We start from the raw sequence: 17,912 nt of genomic DNA, 5'->3' as shown, positions 1-17,912 counted from the left end.
AGAAAACTGCAGATCCCCAAAACATGATGAAAGGTCAGCGACATGGACCGCTAATTCTGCTTTCTCCTCCACAGAGGTCATCTCACCCACTGACTACCTGCAGCACTTACTGTTTTTATTTCAGTGAGGATATCATTACAGAAAAATAACATCTCACATTCTGTTCAGTGCTGAGACTCACTCAGGTAGAAGATGCACAATGATGTTATAGACTCAGTCTCCCTCTTCTTTTCCCTTTTCTTCCTCTTCTCTCCCCCTCTTCTAACTACATACTAATCCTGCTCAGATTATTCTTTTATTGTTATCCAAATGAAGTCACCTTTGGTGTCATTCTCAGTTGTTCCAAAGTCTGATTTGTCCATATGCTTCAGGCAAGTCCCTGCCACTGTACAGGACCACTTTGCTCAGCTCCAGAACATCCTGGGCCAGCATTTCTGGTAAGCGTATGACCTCAACAAGCTCAGCAATAACTGCAGGCTGTGGGGGCCTTGAGGTTTACATTAACTTTAGGGCTGACATCACAAAGTAATTTGTATTTCACTATACTACTTCATTAAGTGAGTGAGTCAAGTTGTACCAAATCTTAAATGTCAACCATTCGGTGCAACAAATGGACTTACTTTAGGAAATGTATTGTGAACAATAAAACTATAGCATGCAAATCACAGAGCATGGACTACGGTGAAGATATATTGGTCACTCATTGTTTTGATGGTTGTCCTGTGACATAATGATGTAGTTACACTCGAGGCTGATTGAACATTAATGGAATTAAAAATGTGCTGTGTAGGACATCTCCCTCAAGATCGGGTTTGGGAGGTTGCCCACACACACACACATGGGCTTGTGGTTAGTGGGGTGGCACGAGGGGGATCTTGGATCACTGACTCATCAGGGTTTCCTTCGACAAGTCCCTTCAGCATCTTGTAATGTGAAGGGTTAGCTGACTTGTCGGCTGAAAGCTGCGTCTGCAGTACCGGTTATCAATGGCCTGCTCAAAGGGTGCAGCAGCTCTTTCCCATTGGTGCTTCAGGGGCTTTCCTTTGTCTCCAGGCGCTCAGTCACTACCAGTGCTGAAGAACCATTGGAAGGTCCTCTGCAGATATAGGAGGGACCATGCTCACTCTTAAATAAATATCTGCTTGTTGAATGATTAGTTTCGTAATTGTGTAACTTGGTGAAACTTAATGAGGTACTTGCTGAGTGTGAAGTGTTACTGAATGGTTGGTATCATCGTTTGTGTAATTTAGGGTGGCTTAGATGTTTAGCTGAATGTTTTACTGTTTGTTTGTAAGTAAATTTTATTCATTATCAGTGTCTTCTGCCTCATTTGCCCAAGTCGTGAACCTGCTCCCTCGTAACAAATCTCCTGTAGGTGCGGGTCAGAGGTGAGGGGGGAGTAGTCAAGCGTGCAAGCGTTCTGTTGAGGGTGGGGAATTGAGCATGTATTGCTGTGTTTAGGGAGAGGCTGGAGCCCAACCTTTTTGGGGGTGATTGGGATGAGGGAGACAAATTGTGGATTCTGGATGGGAACTGAAAAAGCTCCAGGAGGTGCAGGGAAGGTGGAGATGGCAGCAGTAGCATAGCAGTGGGGGCTGAATTTGAGGAGCTGGAAGTGGAGTGGAGATTGGGGGATGATGGAGGGCTTTTTTGTGCAAAGGAAGGGCCCAAGGTTTTACCCAGGTTCATCTTAGATTGGTGATGGGGGAGATTAAAAAAATACTGTCCTGAGAGAGCTAGTTCCTTTGCAATGTTACATATGGAACAAAGTCATCACATCCATCTCTGAGACAGAAACTGCATCGGGGGTCACAAGAGTAATGACAGGAAATTGCCAATTGAATTACCCAAAAGGTATGACTTGAACTGAAAATGGTTGTAAATGATGTATACTTCAAGTTAAATCAATTTTTAATCACATAGTGCCGAATAAAACAGTGTTATGCAATTCCATTTCTGGGCACACGGCCATTATTTTTTGCAGATGAGACACATTCCATTTCTCAGGATGGATGCATTTTGATGGCAAATTTGGGAGGTAAAAGGGTTACTTGCTAATACATCGCACTGCTCAGTCCCCTCAATACTTAGGTTACAAAGAATTTTCCGGAACTCTGAGGACATTATCCAGATGGAATGTATGATTTATCTCACAGTGATACTGCTTTTCAAAATTAATTCTTATTGGACCAAACAACAATAATTTATTAGCCATGTTTCAGGGATAGGATTGTCACTTCTGAAAATGAGGTCTGAGGGTTCAGTATCGGCTTGGAGCAGTGAGAACATATCTGGCTTGACAATTCAGTGTAATGATAAGGCCACGTTACAGGTTGGAACTACTGCAAACCTTTCAGAAAAGATGCTCCACCAAGAGCTGTTCTCCCACTATGGAGGTGGTAAAAGACAGCACATCACAATTTTAAGAAGCTGAAGAGTAGTTCTCTGTGAAGTCCAGCCAATATTTACCCTTCAACTGCTAATCCTATAAAGTTGCTGCACATGCTAATGATGACGAATCTTTAAAAAATGTATTTAATTGGCTTCAGGATACCTCAAATCATGCAAATGTGCAAAGTAGGTTGTAACAGAAATTGGTGAGGCCTAATTTGAGGTATTGTGTGTAATTTTGGTCACCTACCTACAGGGAGGATGTAAATAAGGTTGAAAGAGTACAGAGGAAATTTATGAGGATGTTGCCAGGTCTGGAGGACCTGAGTTATAGGGAAAGATTGAATAGGTAAGGGCTTTATTGCTTGGAACATAGAAGATTGAGCGGAGATTTGATAGAGGCATACAAAATTATGAGGGGTATAGATAGGGTGATGCAAGCAGGCTCTGTTCCACTGAGGCAGGGTGGGACTACAATCAGGGGTCATGGTTTAAGGGTGAAAATTGAAAAGTTTAAGGGAAACTTCTTTACTCCGAGGGTCGTGAGAATGTGGAATGAGCTGCCTGTGCAGGTGGTGCATGTGAGCTTGTTTTCAGTTTCACAGAAGTATGGATAGGTACATGGATGGTAGGGGTATGGACGACTATAGCCCCAGTGCAGGTCGATGGGAGGAGGCTGTTTAAATGGTTCACCACAGACTCGATGGGCTGAACGGCCTGTTTCTGTGTTGTACTTTTCTATGACTCCACAAAATGAAAAGATGTTTTGAATATGGAGAGAAAATAATGCAGTTGGGGCAACCCTTGAAAGGAGAAAAGAAACAGGTTAAGTTTTAGTCCGAGGTCTCTTGTTAGACATTTTTGGTTCTGATGATGTTCCTCTTTTCAGGTTCAGCTGTCCTGGTTGTCCATTCTTATTTTGTTTGGTCTGTGATGTCCAGTGTTACCAGTACATTCATGACTACACTTGCTTGTTAAAAACTGGTTATGCTGGCCGTAGTTTTAACTTATCTAAGGCATACATCCATATTTATTATGTTGTCATAACGTGCAGATAAATTCAGATTCATTTTGCTGTGATAAAAAGATTTGTTTATGATTGTAGTTGTTGTCAAACATTTCACAATCTCTCAGTGATAGTGAGAGAACAGAATCTGGAAACACGCTGTAATACAGAGTCACTGAGGTCATTCCAGCTTCTGCTCAGAATAAACACCGTAACTGCCCTCTCCCATGCACACAGCTGGAAAACTGACATTCTTCTTCAAAACAGTCCTTCCCTAATCTGTGAAGATTAGTTTTTTCTCTGTGTATTCCCATCCCCTGCTGGTGCAAATTAATGTAAATTAAGACACAGTGAGTATGTACCTGGGTAGGGGTGGATTCCATTAGCAAAGACGGCTTCTGCTGTCGGTTGTCCATTAGCCTGTGGGGGTAGGCCGGTGAATCCATTTACACCGATTGGAGAAGGGATGCTAGGCACAGCTGGTGCGGTGATACCAGGAGGAGTACTCCCACCTAAAACACATACACAGCAGATCATGCATCTTCAGCTTTATCCGGGTCAATATTTAACATTTACAGTGTGTGGCTAGGCTAGCCCTAACATTCACAAGGAAACTGTAAGAGATGCAATTTATAATCTGATGCTGATAAATATTGAATGATGGTGCTAAAAAGAAATTAAAAATGGCATTACATGAATGTGCAACGTGTCTTCTCGACTTCAAGACTGAATGCTCCAGCCAATGAAGACAAGCATGCCATCGCCTTCTTTACCACAATATCTATTTGTTTGGCCCCTTTCAGGGAGTTAAGGACTTACACCCCAAGATCCCACTGCTCCTTTGGGTCCTGCCATTCCTTGTATACTTTCTTCTTGCACTTGACCTCACAAAACTGGCTGAAATAAACTCCAACTGAAAGTTCAAGTTCAAGTTCAGTTCATTGTCATTTGACCACTCACACGTATACCCCCAAACAAAACAATGTTCCTCAGGACCAAGGTGCACAACACAGTACATATAACTCACATACATAACACATAATTCCACATTACCACTAGTAAGTTAACAAATAGTAAGGTGCATTCATGACACAAGTTGAAAAGTAAACGGTATAATGCTATTGGCGTCACTTGAGACCTAGGTGGTGACAAGGAATTCAGTAGTTTTACAGCCTGTGGGAAGAAGCTGTTTCCCATCCGAACAGCTTTTGTCCTAATGCTACAATACCACCTGCCTGATAGTAGGGAGTCAAGTAGATTGTTGGGAGGGGAGAGGTCATTGACAATGCTAAGGGCCCTGCATTAGCCACACTCCTGATAAATATCTCTTTGCAAATTTCTAACAAAGCCAGCAATGTCCATAGACTGTGATTGAATATTAGAAGTATTATCTTGACTTCAGGCATTGATTTCTCTGTTCTGTTGATCTATTATCAGCTCCAACCACTGCTCCTTGCCAGAAATAGCAAGCAATGCTTTTCACCCTATGATGACTCAGCTCTGGTGATATTTGGGGAATATAACATGGAGAACAAATGCTCTTGCATGTTGTCCTGCAGCAGGAAAGTAGATCCCATCAGAGCTGAGGGGACAGAAGCTGGTCAGTTGTGCTCAGTTTATGACACAGTTTAAAAACTTGACATTTTCTGTAGCTACTGAGAAACATTTGACTGCAGTGAGGACTCCAAGCCCTAGTAGAACCCTTGGACCATATACACGCTTGACAAGTTTAGCAGGAGGTGTAAAAGCCAGGTTCTGCCCCAGTTTTTACCTTACAACCAGTAGGCTCTTGAATCACCGTGGATAAATCAACTCACCAGAACTCAAAACTGATTCTGCAACCCACCGATTCACCTTCAATTCATGTCCTCAGTTATTTTTTTTTAATCTATAGGAATGACTTTTCTTCTTTTACACATTGGTTATTTTTCATACTTTGATTATGTATAGTTTTTCATAATGTTTGTTGTTTTTTAAATTTTCTTGTAAATGCTTGCAAGAAAATTAATCTCAAATTGGTATATGTTAACAAATATGTAATTTGATAATAAATTTTACTTTGACATTGGTTTCAAAAGTGCAAAGTTCAAAGTAAATTTATTATCAAAGTACATATATGTCTCCATATACAACTGGAGTGTCACTTTCTTGTGGGCATTAACAGTAAATCTACAGAATAATAATCTTACCAGAATCAATGAAAGACCACCCAAATTGGGCATTTGACCATAGTGCAGAAGCCAACAAACAGAGCAAATACAAAAAGAAAGAAATACTAACAATAAATAAATAAACAATACATTTATTATATATATAAATTTAAAGATACAGTAGATTATGGTGGATTTCAGTTAATTGGGGCATTAGGGCATATATATGTGTGTGTGTATAAACGTAAATATACAGTGGAATTCAGTGGATTATGGTTAATTAGGGCATTGATTAATTGGGACAGCCATTTATTTGGGACAACTTTTAAAGAACAAAAATAAATTGAGAATATAGCTGGGATTTCCTTTGTTTCTTCCGCTCACAATGCTGCTTAGTTGGGGCAGGAGACAATCGCGTGCACACACATGAACTTTAGACACTACACCAAGCTTAGAGTGATCAGTTTTTAAATGGTGTCAGCTGTGTGTGTTAGTATTCACAAAGCAATGATTTTTGTCACTGATAGTTGGCAAGAAATAAGCAGAAAGACAATTCAGAACAGTTTTACTCACTGTGCTTTCAAGCATTCAAGCTTGGAGATGCCGGAAACGACCAAGAGTGAAAATGAAATGATTTCACTACTTTAACAGGTTAGGAATTACCAAAAAAAATGAAAGTATCTACAATCATCTTGAATATTACAAATAAAATGAGGACTTGAAAGATGCAGTCACGCAAAACATTGTATGAATGCAGTCTATTATGTGCACTGTGTCTGAGCTGATTTTGTTCATTTATAGTCAATCAAAAGAACACAGCAGATAACTTCCTCTGTCTTTAACTATTACGAACTAATGCACAATGTTATTGCACTGTATTGGTGGTGTTCTAATCAGTTCTGTATTTCACTCAAATACATAATTTGTTACTCAGTTAAATGTTATTTTGTCTTTTTTAGACCTTTTAACTATTTCCATGAAACTACATCTAACTGGGGCACCTGCTTAATTGGGCTAAATTAAATTAGTGCAAGAAGAGAGAATATTCCTCATTGCAATTTATAATTTTTTTGCATATTGCTGCTGCAAAGCAATGAATTTCATGACAGATATCACAAACTATCACTGTCATTGCTTCAGCACACGCAGGGAGTCTGCGAAGACATGACTCACCATAGTTGAGTGTATGCACCAGTGACTAATCACCATCTGCGCAGACCGATGTGAGAGGAGAAGCAAGCTGACATAAAGTGGGGTGGGGTGCATATCTCTGCCATGCTGTTGGCACTCCTGAACATAGAACATAGACTCAAAAACACAAGGGATGCTGAAGACCCTGGAAATCTTGAGCAACACACACAAATGCTGGAGGAACACACCAAGTCGGACAGCATCAATGGAGAAGAATAAATATTCAACGTTTTGGGCTGAGATGAAGCATTTTGTCCCAAAACTTCAATTGTTTATTCCCATCCATGGATTCCGTCTGACTTGCTGAGTTTCTCAAGCATTTTGAGTGGGTAGAAAACAGAATGCTGTGCCAAACTACAGTACTTGATGATCAATCTAACCCTTCTCTCCTACGCAGCTCATAACACTCCATGTTTTGTACATTAATGTGCCTATCTAAGTATTCCTCATGTGTCCCCATTGTGTTCAGCTTCTACCTCTATCCCTACAGTGCATTCTCTCTGTATAAAAACCTCCAACAGCTCCTCCACACACCTTAAACAGAAGTCCCCTGCTATTGGCCTGTCTGGTTTGCTAGCCCTCATGTCAAATACATGGATGGCCTGTCAAGTTCTGTGATACATGTTAAGACAGAAGTTATCCACATGAATGAAAATCCAGTAGTTGGAGGAAAACACAGTAGTCTACCACCACCAGACTAAACAAGCAATTTCTGACCTGACATTAGAGCCTCCAGGTTTGAACTCTGCTTCTATGATATAGAAGGTCTGAGTTAGACGCAGACTTGGTATGGCCAGTTGATATACATCTAATGGTGTATTAGGTGTTCTGAAGGATAAAAGATCAAGGCATGTACTGTGAAATGCAGAAAGCAAAGCCAGGGTAAGTAATCACATATGATTTTAATAGAGTAGATCAGGCATAAATTGCCAATGTGACTTGAGTTACTGGGGTAGATTGAATAGGTTAGGACTTTATTCCCAGGAGCACAGGAGAATGAGGGGAGATTTTAAGAGAAATACAAATTATGAGGAGTATAAATAGGGTGAATTGCAGGTAGGCTTTTCCCCTCAGACCGGGTGAGACTACAACTCGAGTCACAGCTTTAGGGTGAAAGGTGAACTATTTAATGGGAATCCGCAGGGAAACCTTCACTCAGACGATGGTGCAAGGGTGGAATGAGCTGCCAGTTAAGTGGTGGATTCAGGTTCGATTTCAATATTTCGGAGAATTTTGTGAGGCACATGGATGAGAGAGGTATGGAGGGCTACGCTACAGGTGCAAGTAGATGGGACATAGGCAGAAAACCAGGCCGCATGGGCTAGATGGGCCTGTTTCTGTGTCTTAAAATAGCACAGTCCTGCTTCTATTTATTATGTGATGAAACAAAGGATCATAACTACACTTTGCCTTCAATTCATTGAGGTTTAGTGGAGGGAGCTGTTTAGTGGATGAGGGGACAGACAGTCTCCATATAAATAAGTTCACAAAAATTCCTTCTGCACATTAACAGTACTGAAGGCAAAGGAGGCAGAGGACGGAATTTAAGGAGATGGTTGACAATGAAGGAAAGCTTGATCCTAGAGTAGAGATCAAAAAATACATTGGGAAATGGGAAATCCTCAGAATAAAAAAAATGACTTTAAGAAGAAACTTGTATCTCTTCAAGACGTCCCAGCTTCACATCCAACAAACTTCTTTCAAAAATGCAACCAAATGTATTGTGAGAAATGGCAAGCTGAGAGACAAGATCACAACATACAAGTAGAGAAAATGCAAACTGGGAGATTACATGACATGTAGCCATGAGGTAAGAAATGGAATTTATACATGGGTAAAGAATATGCAGAGAGACCTAAAGGTGAAAGTAACAGTAACCAAAATAGAAATTAAAGTAATTGAGAATGATGACTCATCAAACGCAAAGGTTGAGGAAGGAAAGGATGAAGAACATCTTATAGGAAAACTCAGGGTGGAATTTGGCAGCTGAAAAGTAAATATACTTAAAAATTTGACCTACAAAGATAATTGCCCTACTTGAAAAGGAGCTGGCTAATAACTAAGAATGCTTCCAAGTTGTCACTTACATTATTTAAATGCCTCCAAACCAGTACTTATTTTCCCTTCCATTCTGTCTGCATTTTTACAGCATGCGTGAGTCCTAATTATCACAAAATGGGCTCTGTGCTTAACGCAATCATAGTTGATGCCAACTCGTTTCTAGTCAAAGGACTTTAATAACATCCTGCATGAAGCCGAGAATGACTGTGTTTTTGAAATGAGGTGCTTTCCATCTGACCGACAGAGTGCTCAATTAGCAGATGGTTAAAGAAATAACTGGTAATCATTCAATGTATTGCAAATAGCAAAAAGCATTGGATATTTTAGCATTCAATCTTCTGTCCTGGCATAATCATAACTTTAAGAATCTTAAAGAATTCTTTGCAATCAGGTTTTACTCTGTGCAGTCTGATATTTTACCATTTGACGCAGTTTGTGTTATGGTCCAAAGGGCACTGACAGCCCTTGCCAGAGTGTTGTCAGGATGCACAGGAAGAGGTAGTGAGGAAGTGGATGCTATTGACAGTGTTCTACATAATATGCTGATAACGGCAGAATGTTTGTAACGATGACCCAAAGAGCCACTTCTGCAGAGGTGAAGAAAAGAGATGTTCACAGGGCACGATTTTCTGCATGAGCACCTCCCTTTCAGTGCCCCTGTAGTAAATAAAAATGTGATTCCTTCCAACCTATCTTGCAACTAAATAAAGCACTCTGTGCTGTAGGCACTATAGCTCAGACAATAGAGTAATATTCAGTTAATGCGAGATCTGCTTATTTTCATTAACTCCAGAAAGATGGAAGGCTGGCTGCCAGCTTACTATCACTCTTGAAGCCTGGATTTGACCTAATAAAAGTGAAAATGGTTTTCATGGAACCATATACATTCCATATATGCTCATCCCAGAAACCAATAAACATGTTCTGGATTGATTCTATTTGTGGTAATCTTTGCTTAACAAATTTCCTGATGACATGGATGAGGGACGCTGTCTAGAGAAATCAATGGCAAAGTTTAATTTCATAAATTCTTTTTGGAAAGGGGTTTACCTTAGAGCTTTCAATATATCCAACGTTGTCAGAACATCAATTATAACGCGCACCAAAAGAAATGTAATTACATTCATTGTGTGGATCTCTGCCCTGTGCTGAGTTTGCAGATTTCAGCAAGGCTTCAGGGGAAATGCTATGGTAAGGGCTCGGTATACAGTGAAAGCTCACTAAGAGATAGGCTTGCCTGGAGCATGGGAGGGAGTGGGGGTGTGTGTGTAGGGAGTTGGTCCTGCTTGTATTCAATATTTAGCAAAACCTCTCACTTCAGCAGTCTGAGGTACCCACCTGCTTCGAGCAGGCTTCAATTACACCGGTGCCTAAAAAAATGTGGTAACCTGCCTCAATGACTATCGTCCAGTAGCACTTACATCCGCTGTGATGAAGTGCTTTGAGAGAGTAGTGATGAAACATATCAACTCCTGCCTGAGAAGCGACTTGGATCCACTCCAATTTGCCTACCGTCACAACAGGTCCACAGCAGATGCAATTTCATTGGCTCTTCACTCAGTCCTGGAACATCTGGACAGCAAAGATGCATACATCAGGGTGCTCTTCATTGACTACAGCTCAGCATTCAATACTATCACCCCCTCAAAACTCATCAATAAGCTTCAAGTCCTAGGCCACAATACCTCGTTGTGCAACTGGATTCTCGATTTCCTCACTTGCCAACCCCAGTCAGTTCAGATTGGCAACAACTTCTCCTCCACTATCTCGCTCAGCACAGGTGCATCACAAGGCTGTGTGCTTAGACCCCAGCTCCACTCGCTTTATGCTTATGGCAGTGTGGCTAAGCATACCCCCAATGACATATCTAAGTTTGCCAATGACATGATTGTCATTGGCTGAATCAAAGTTGGTGATGTGTCAACGTATAGGAGAGAGAAAGAAAATCTGGTTGAGTGATGTCACAACAACTTCTCACTCAATGTCAGAAAGACCAAGGAGATGATTATTGGCTTCAGGAGGAGGAAATCAGAGGTCCATGAGCCAGTTCTCATCGGGGATCTGAGGTGGAGAGGGTCAGCAACTTTAAATTCCTCAATGTTATAATTTCAGAGGGTCTATCTGGGGTACAGCACCTAAGTGCATTTACAAAGAAAGCATGGCAGTGCCTCTACTTTCATAGAAGTTTGTGAAGACTTGGCATGTCATCTAAAATGTTGACAAACTTCTACAGATGTGTATTGGAGAGTATATTGGTTGCATCACAGCCTGGTATGGAAACACCAATGCCTTTGCATGGAAAGGCATACAGAAGTAGTGGATATGGCCCAGTCCATCATGAGTAAAGCCCCCCCACCATTGAGCACATTGACATGGAGCACTGACACAGGAAAGAAGCCACATCCATTATCAAGGACCCCACCATCCAGATCATGATCTCTTCTCACCACTGCCATCAGGAGACACAGGACCCATACCACTAGGTTCATTTAAAGTGAGATGGGTTAAATTCAAAGGAGACGTAAGGAGAAAGTTTTTAACACAGTGAGTGGTGGGAGCCTTAAATGCAATGCCCAGAGTGGTAGCCGAGGCAGATACTGTACATTGGAGATTTTTAGGAGACGCTGAGATAGGTGAGGGAAATGGAAGGATATGGACTTTGTGCAGGCAGAGAAGATTAGTTTAGTTGTCCATTTGATTACTGATTTAATTGGTTTGGCACAATGTTGTGGGACTATGGGCTTTTCCTGCGCTGTCCTGTTCTGTGTTCTTTGCTCTGTATTATAAATAGAGGAGCCAAACAGTCAGCAACAAAGCTCTGATGGAGATTTAGTTTTTGATTAGTATACTAAGTTTAACCATATTGTCTCCTCAAAGTTATCATGTGGTGTGTTATTGTTTATCTTTTATGCTCTGCTGAGTGAGATGATTCTACAGCTTGCCATATTTGTCTGTGCTTAATGTCTGAAATAAAGAATATGTAGCAAACACTGAATGTTAATCTCTTTGAATGAACTACACTTTATTTCAGCATTTATCCATTATGCCTTGATGATTTATTACATCATTTAGGTTAGCAGAGCTTGATTTAGGCACACCAGCTTGATTTTGTAGAGCCAGCGATCATTGATCGGGGTTCAATCCCCACTGTATTCCCCCTTAACCACATAGATTCTCTCAGGTGTTCCTGCTTCCTCCCACATTCCAAAGACGTAGAGCTATGGTTAGGGTTAGTGATTTGTGAGCTAGCTATGTTAGTTCCGGAAGCGGGGTGACACTTGCCTAATATTCTGACCGTGTTGGTCGTCGGCACAAAATGATGCATTTCTCTGCATGTTTCGATGTACATGTGACAAATAAAGCTAATATTTAAATATTTAACGTGTGTGGTTCAAAGAAGCCTTACCCTTATCAAGATTCAAGATTATTTAACGTCATTTCCAGTACAGAAGTGTAAAGGAGAATTAAATAATTGCACCAAAACATAGTAAGATACAGAACACAATAATAAAAAGCATATTAAATATAAGTATGTAAGATAGCTTATATAGATAGATTGATTGTACTTCCATGAAGTGATGCGAGGCACAGAAGCGTCTGTACATAAGGTGACTGACGGGAAATGTTAAAGTAGTGGTGGTTGGGGATGTGGAGGGGTGGGTTAGTGGGTAGAGGTGTTGATCAGCCTTACTGTTTGGGGGAAGTAACTCTTTTTGAGTCTGGTGGTCCTGGCATGAATGCGACATAGCCTCCTCTCTGACGGGAGTGGGATTAACAGTCCATGATCAGGGTGGGTGGGTTCCTTCATGATAATACTGGCTTCTTTTCTGGCACCGTTCTGCGTATATCAAGTACCTTACTGGCCTCACTGCCACACGTACCTGATGTTGGTGTCATGGGCGTAGCTGCCAGTCCGTTCATATTCAAAGCGGCCATCTGCTGCATCTGCGCTGCGGCGAATGCTGCCATTGGGTTCAGGTAACCTCCCTGGGCCACTGATGCCATTATTGTTGCTTGCTGTTGCATCAACTATTGGAAAGAAAAGAGAAACTTCCATTTATCTCTTTGCTTCATTAAAATCACTACTGAAGTCCTGGAGAAAAATGCAATTTATCTTTATTATTGTACCATAATTTTCAATTGATGAAAAGGATTTTGTGGTTCCTAAATGATTATCTTTTGCTCACACCACTTTGTTACAATGTAGTCTAAGCTTTTCACTTATTGGCCACTTTATTAGGCACCTCATGTGCCAAATAAAGTGGACACTTGAGTGTATGTTCGTGGTCTTCCGCTGCTAAAGGCCACCACTTCGAGGTTCGACATGTAGTGCTTTCAGAGATGCTCTTCCGCACACCACTGTCGTAATGCATGGTTACTGTCGCCCTCCTGTCAGCTTGAACCAGTCAGGCCATTCTCCTCTGACCGCTCTCAATAAGAAGGCATTTTCACCCACAGAACTGCGGCTAACTGGATGGCTTTTGTTTCTTCCACTGTTCTCTGTAATCGCTAGAGACTATTGTGTGTGAAAATTCCTGGAGATCAGAAGTTTCTGAGACACTCTAACCTGTCCATTTGGCACCAACAATCATTCCACGGACAAAGTCACTTAGAGCACATTTTATCCTCATTCTTGGTTGGTAAGTTGATGGAGAAGCTTCTGAAAATCAGGGTTTATGAACATTTGGAGAGGTATAACATGATTAGGAATAGTTAGCATGGCTTTGTCAAAGGCAAGTCATGCCTTACGAGCCTGATGGAATTTTCTGAGGATGTGACTAAACACATTGATGAACGCAGAGCAGTAGATGTAGTGCATATGGGATTCAGCAAGGCATTTGATAAGGTACCCCATGCAAGGCTTATTGAGAAAGTAAGAAGGCATGGGATCCAGAATTGGCTTGCCCACAGAAGGCAAAGAGTTGTCGTAGACGGGTCATATCCTGCATGGAGGTCTGTGACTAGTGGTGTGTCTCAGGGTTCTGTTCTGGGAACCCTTCTCTTCATGATTTTTATAAATGACCTGGATGAGTGAGCGGAGGGATGGGTTAGTAAGTTTGCTGATGACACAAAGGTTGGGTGTGTTGTGGATAGTGTGAAGGGCTGTCAGAGGTTACAACGGGACATCGATGGCATGCAAACTGGGCTGTGAAGTGGCAGATGGAGTTCAACCCAGATAACTGTGAAGTGGTTCATTTTGGTAGGTCAAATATGATGACAGAATATAGTATTAATGGTAAGACTCTTGGCAGTGTGGAGCATCAGGGGGATCTTGTGGTCCAAGTCCTTAGGACACTCAAAGTTGCTGCGCAGGTTGACTCTGTGGTTAAGAAGGCATCTGATGAGTTCAAGAGCCGAGAGGTAATGCTACAGCTATTTAGGACCCTGGTCAGACCCCACTTGGAGTACTGTGCTCAGTTCTGGTTGTCTCACTACAGGAAGGATGCGGAAACTATTGAAAGGGTGCAGAGGAGATTTACAAGGATGTTGCCTGGATTGGGGAGCGTGCCAATAGGTTGAGTGAACTTGGCCTTGTCTCATTGAAGTGATGGGGGATGAGGGGTGACCTGATAGAGGTGTATAAGATGATGAGAGGCAAAGATCATGCATTGATAGTCAGAGGCTTTTTCCCAGGGCTGAAATGGCTAACACGATAGGGCACAGTTTTAAGGTGCTGGGAAGTAGGTATAGAGCAGATGTCAGGAGTAAGTTTTTTATGCAGAGAGTGGTGAGTGCATGGAATGGGCTGCTGACGACTGTGGTGGAGGCAGATACATGAGGGACTTTTAAGAGACTCTTGGATAGGTACATGGAGACATGGAGTTTAGAAAAATAGAGGGCTATGGGTCACCCTCGGTAATTTCTAAAGTATATGTTCGGTACAGCATTGTGGGCTGAAGGGTCTGTATTGTGCTGTAGGTTTCCATGTTTCTATGCTTCTAATACTATTTGGAATATAAACATATTTTACAATAAACTGCAGCTTTTACAATTGTAATGTAATTGGACAATATTTTGCGAGGAGTATTTAACAGTGAACACCTATGAGTCTGTGGTGAGCTTTTAAAGTTTAGGCTAGTGGTGAGGTATATATTATTATTTTGTTGTATTGCATGCATTTGATTTGAAGATGATTATTTCTTCATGTTGCATAAATTTCATTGGAAGGAGATTCAAGGATAGTATGGCTTTGTGTCGGGAAACGCAAAACAGTTGGATCGCACATTCAGCTTTCATGCTATTCTTCTATTTTCTATTGGCATTCCAACAGATATCAAAAGTTTATTCCCTGACCTGAGTGATAGCATGAACACCTAATTCAGATGAGTTTTGAGAACAGGAATTCCTGTGCATTATGCTACAATTTAAAAAAAAGAGAATCTCTTTCATATTTTATACAATTTTGGACCTGCTTTTGAAACCTTTACTTAATTTCAGGTGATACATCTCTAGGACTCCGTAGCCCTCTTTAAAGATCGGTGAGCCAATTAAGTCTCATGATCAGATTAGAGTTTGATTTGTAGACAACTTCAGGTCGGATTCTTACTTAAAAAGCTTCTTTAATTGTTCGGAGAGAAAAAAAAATCACTTCTAGCCGTTATAACTCATAGTGCAAATACTGGAAACTCTTGTGTGGTCAGAAGGTCAGCAAGTATTATTTGGTGAAACAGAAAAGAACAACACATTGAAACATGTCCTCAAAGCCATGTAGTAAAGCTCTGCCGTTGAATACATGTAGTAGTGTAGTCTTTATCAATATATCATTTTAGGGCCGTATATTTTTTGGAGTTATTTGCAGATTACATCCTGTAGTATTGTAAGGAATAACGAAGCTACACAGCACCCAACACAGACCGAATATCAAGCACCAATTTGCCCCAATCCTATCAACTCTCACATGGACTCCCCCATTCGCTGTACATTAGGGGAAATTTTCTGTGGCCAGTCAACAAGCAAATCACTGGGATGGGGGAGGAAGCTTGTAGGAGACTTACTTGGTCACAGAGAAAATGCACATTGTGAGGCGTACGCAATGAACAAATGTAAAATACCGGCAAAAGCCTGCTTGCATTTACTTCAGCTATACCCTTCATAATTTTGTATCATAAATCTGGGGTAAAATGTCTTGGAATATCTCAAATCAGAGCACCTTAAACTTTGCACTCAAAGTTCAATGGTTCAATGTTCAAAGTACATTTATTATCCAAGTATGTATACATTATTCAACTTGAGATTCATCTCCTTAGATAAGAAACCCATAAGAACCCATTAAAAAATCAAAGATTGACAAACTACCCAATGTGCACAGAGTGAGATCAAAACAAATTGTAAAGAGTAAACAAATAGCACTTAGAGCAAAAGTGAGTCCTCAGACGTAAAGACCGGAGCAGCCAGAGTAGGCCCACAGCCTCGGCCTCCGTTTAGCACATAGCAGAGTATATGTCACAGAATCTGCAGGCACAAAGCCCAAGGCAGCCGGAGCAGGCCCACAGCCTCAGCCTCAGTGCAGTGGAATAAATGTCACAGAGCCGTGAGCAGAAACAGCCCGACGTTTGCCTCTGGTCCCGACACCCTGTCCTTTCAATCCATCTGGCCTGGTGTTTGAATTGCCCAAACATTAGGTTGTTCCTCATTCTGAGGTCCAGGCCCTATTGCATTGAAACACCCTGGGCCTGAACCCTGTCTCCACGTTTTGGCCCGTACCCGCCCTTCCCAATTCGGCCTGTCACTTACGGTAGACTGATCAGACCCCGCTCTCTGTTTCGGTGGACAAGCCCCGAATCTCCTCTGTTCCAACTTCTCTCCACTCCACTCGCCTCATACTCACATGCTTCAACCCACGACTCAGCCTCACCTCTTCATTGCCTGCAGTGATCGTTTACCATAATCATTCACAGAAAAAATGCACTTAGTTGCATTTCTTGTTTTTTTAAGGCCAATAGGCAGTTCCTTGCCCTCATCTGTGCCATCTTAAGCCAGAAGTTCTCATGGGAAGAATGTACAGACTCCTTGCAGACAGCACCAGAATTTTACTGGGAAATCTGGAACACTCTGAGCTGTAATAGCATTGAACTAACAGCTATGCTACCGTGGATCTCCAATACTATTACAATCAGTATTACTTTATTTAAAGGTTTGTCTTCTTTTACACATTGGTTGTTTGTCAGTCTTCGTTTATGTGCAGATTTTAGTAAAATTCTATTGCATTTCCTTTTCCTGTAAATACCTGCAAGAAATAAATCTCAAGGTTGTACTTGGATAATAAATTTACTTTGAACTTTGATCTTCTGCTGAAGCGGCATTTGGTGACTTGACACCTCGGGAAATTCAGGCCCTAACTTTTTGTCGTTTAGTCATTTTTTTTCCCAACTTATGTTTGCTGGAAATAATAATAATAAAGTATAAAATGGATGAGCATTTAATGTAATTGAAGAGATAAAACTGATGAGGCTTGTCATTGGTAACCTTCTTGAAAATGTTTCTTGAACTAATGATAGGAAAGGTAAATCTGCATAAGAGTCACGATCATGATCATCCATAGAAGATGCAAATAAATTGGTAAGTTTGCAATGAGGTGAAGTGGATTGAAGGTGGTTGTGTGATGTGGGAGTCTGATTTAATCTGAGAGCACCAAAGCCAGTGATGTGTGACTCGTCTTCCTGAAGGCATCTGATAACAGCTTGAGTTTGTATTGGGTGCAATATAAATCCAGCCATTACCGATGTTTTGAACCTCTTTAATGGCTTATAAATGAACTCCTCGGTAATGCTGAAGTTACTGTGTGCAACAGGGAAAACACATACATAAAACTTGCTAATGCACATTTTTCTTAATGGCACCTGTATCCTCTGGAGATGAAATCAGTTCAACGTACAGATCAGATGCTAATAATTTTTTTTAACTTGCTAAGGGCTTGTTAGGAACCAATTAATGATGAACATGTAGATTTCCACATGGTTGACTTCCAGTTTTATGTGACAGCAATAACTAGGATAAGGGTCCCGTAGAGGCTGCAGAGAGAATTGGAAAATATTCCACCTGGAGCAAGGCACGAAGAATTGTAAAGAATTACTCTCACATGGCACCATGGGTGCATCAGCTAGTTTTCATTT

General features: G+C 41.2%; 1 protein-coding gene across 38 annotated transcripts in view; it reads right to left on the bottom strand.

The window, feature by feature from the left end:
- celf4 (CUGBP, Elav-like family member 4) overlaps positions 1 to 17,912 on the bottom strand; it is a 1,224,602-nt gene that overhangs the window by 94,263 nt on the left and 1,112,427 nt on the right. For all 38 annotated transcript variants that reach the window (XM_059988614.1, XM_059988596.1, XM_059988611.1 and 35 more), the window contains 2 exons: positions 12,681 to 12,828; positions 3,760 to 3,909 (listed from right to left, as the gene is read on the bottom strand). In XM_059988614.1, coding sequence (XP_059844597.1) covers positions 3,760 to 3,909; positions 12,681 to 12,828 — 298 coding nt within the window. The remainder of the gene's footprint in view (positions 1 to 3,759; positions 3,910 to 12,680; positions 12,829 to 17,912) is intronic.

This window comes from Hypanus sabinus, chromosome 14 (genome assembly GCF_030144855.1).
Source record: "Hypanus sabinus isolate sHypSab1 chromosome 14, sHypSab1.hap1, whole genome shotgun sequence".
In the NCBI taxonomy this organism is placed as follows: Eukaryota; Metazoa; Chordata; class Chondrichthyes; order Myliobatiformes; family Dasyatidae; genus Hypanus; species Hypanus sabinus.
Note: the sequence above shows the minus strand (reverse complement) of the source record. Positions and strands in the feature narration are given on the sequence as shown.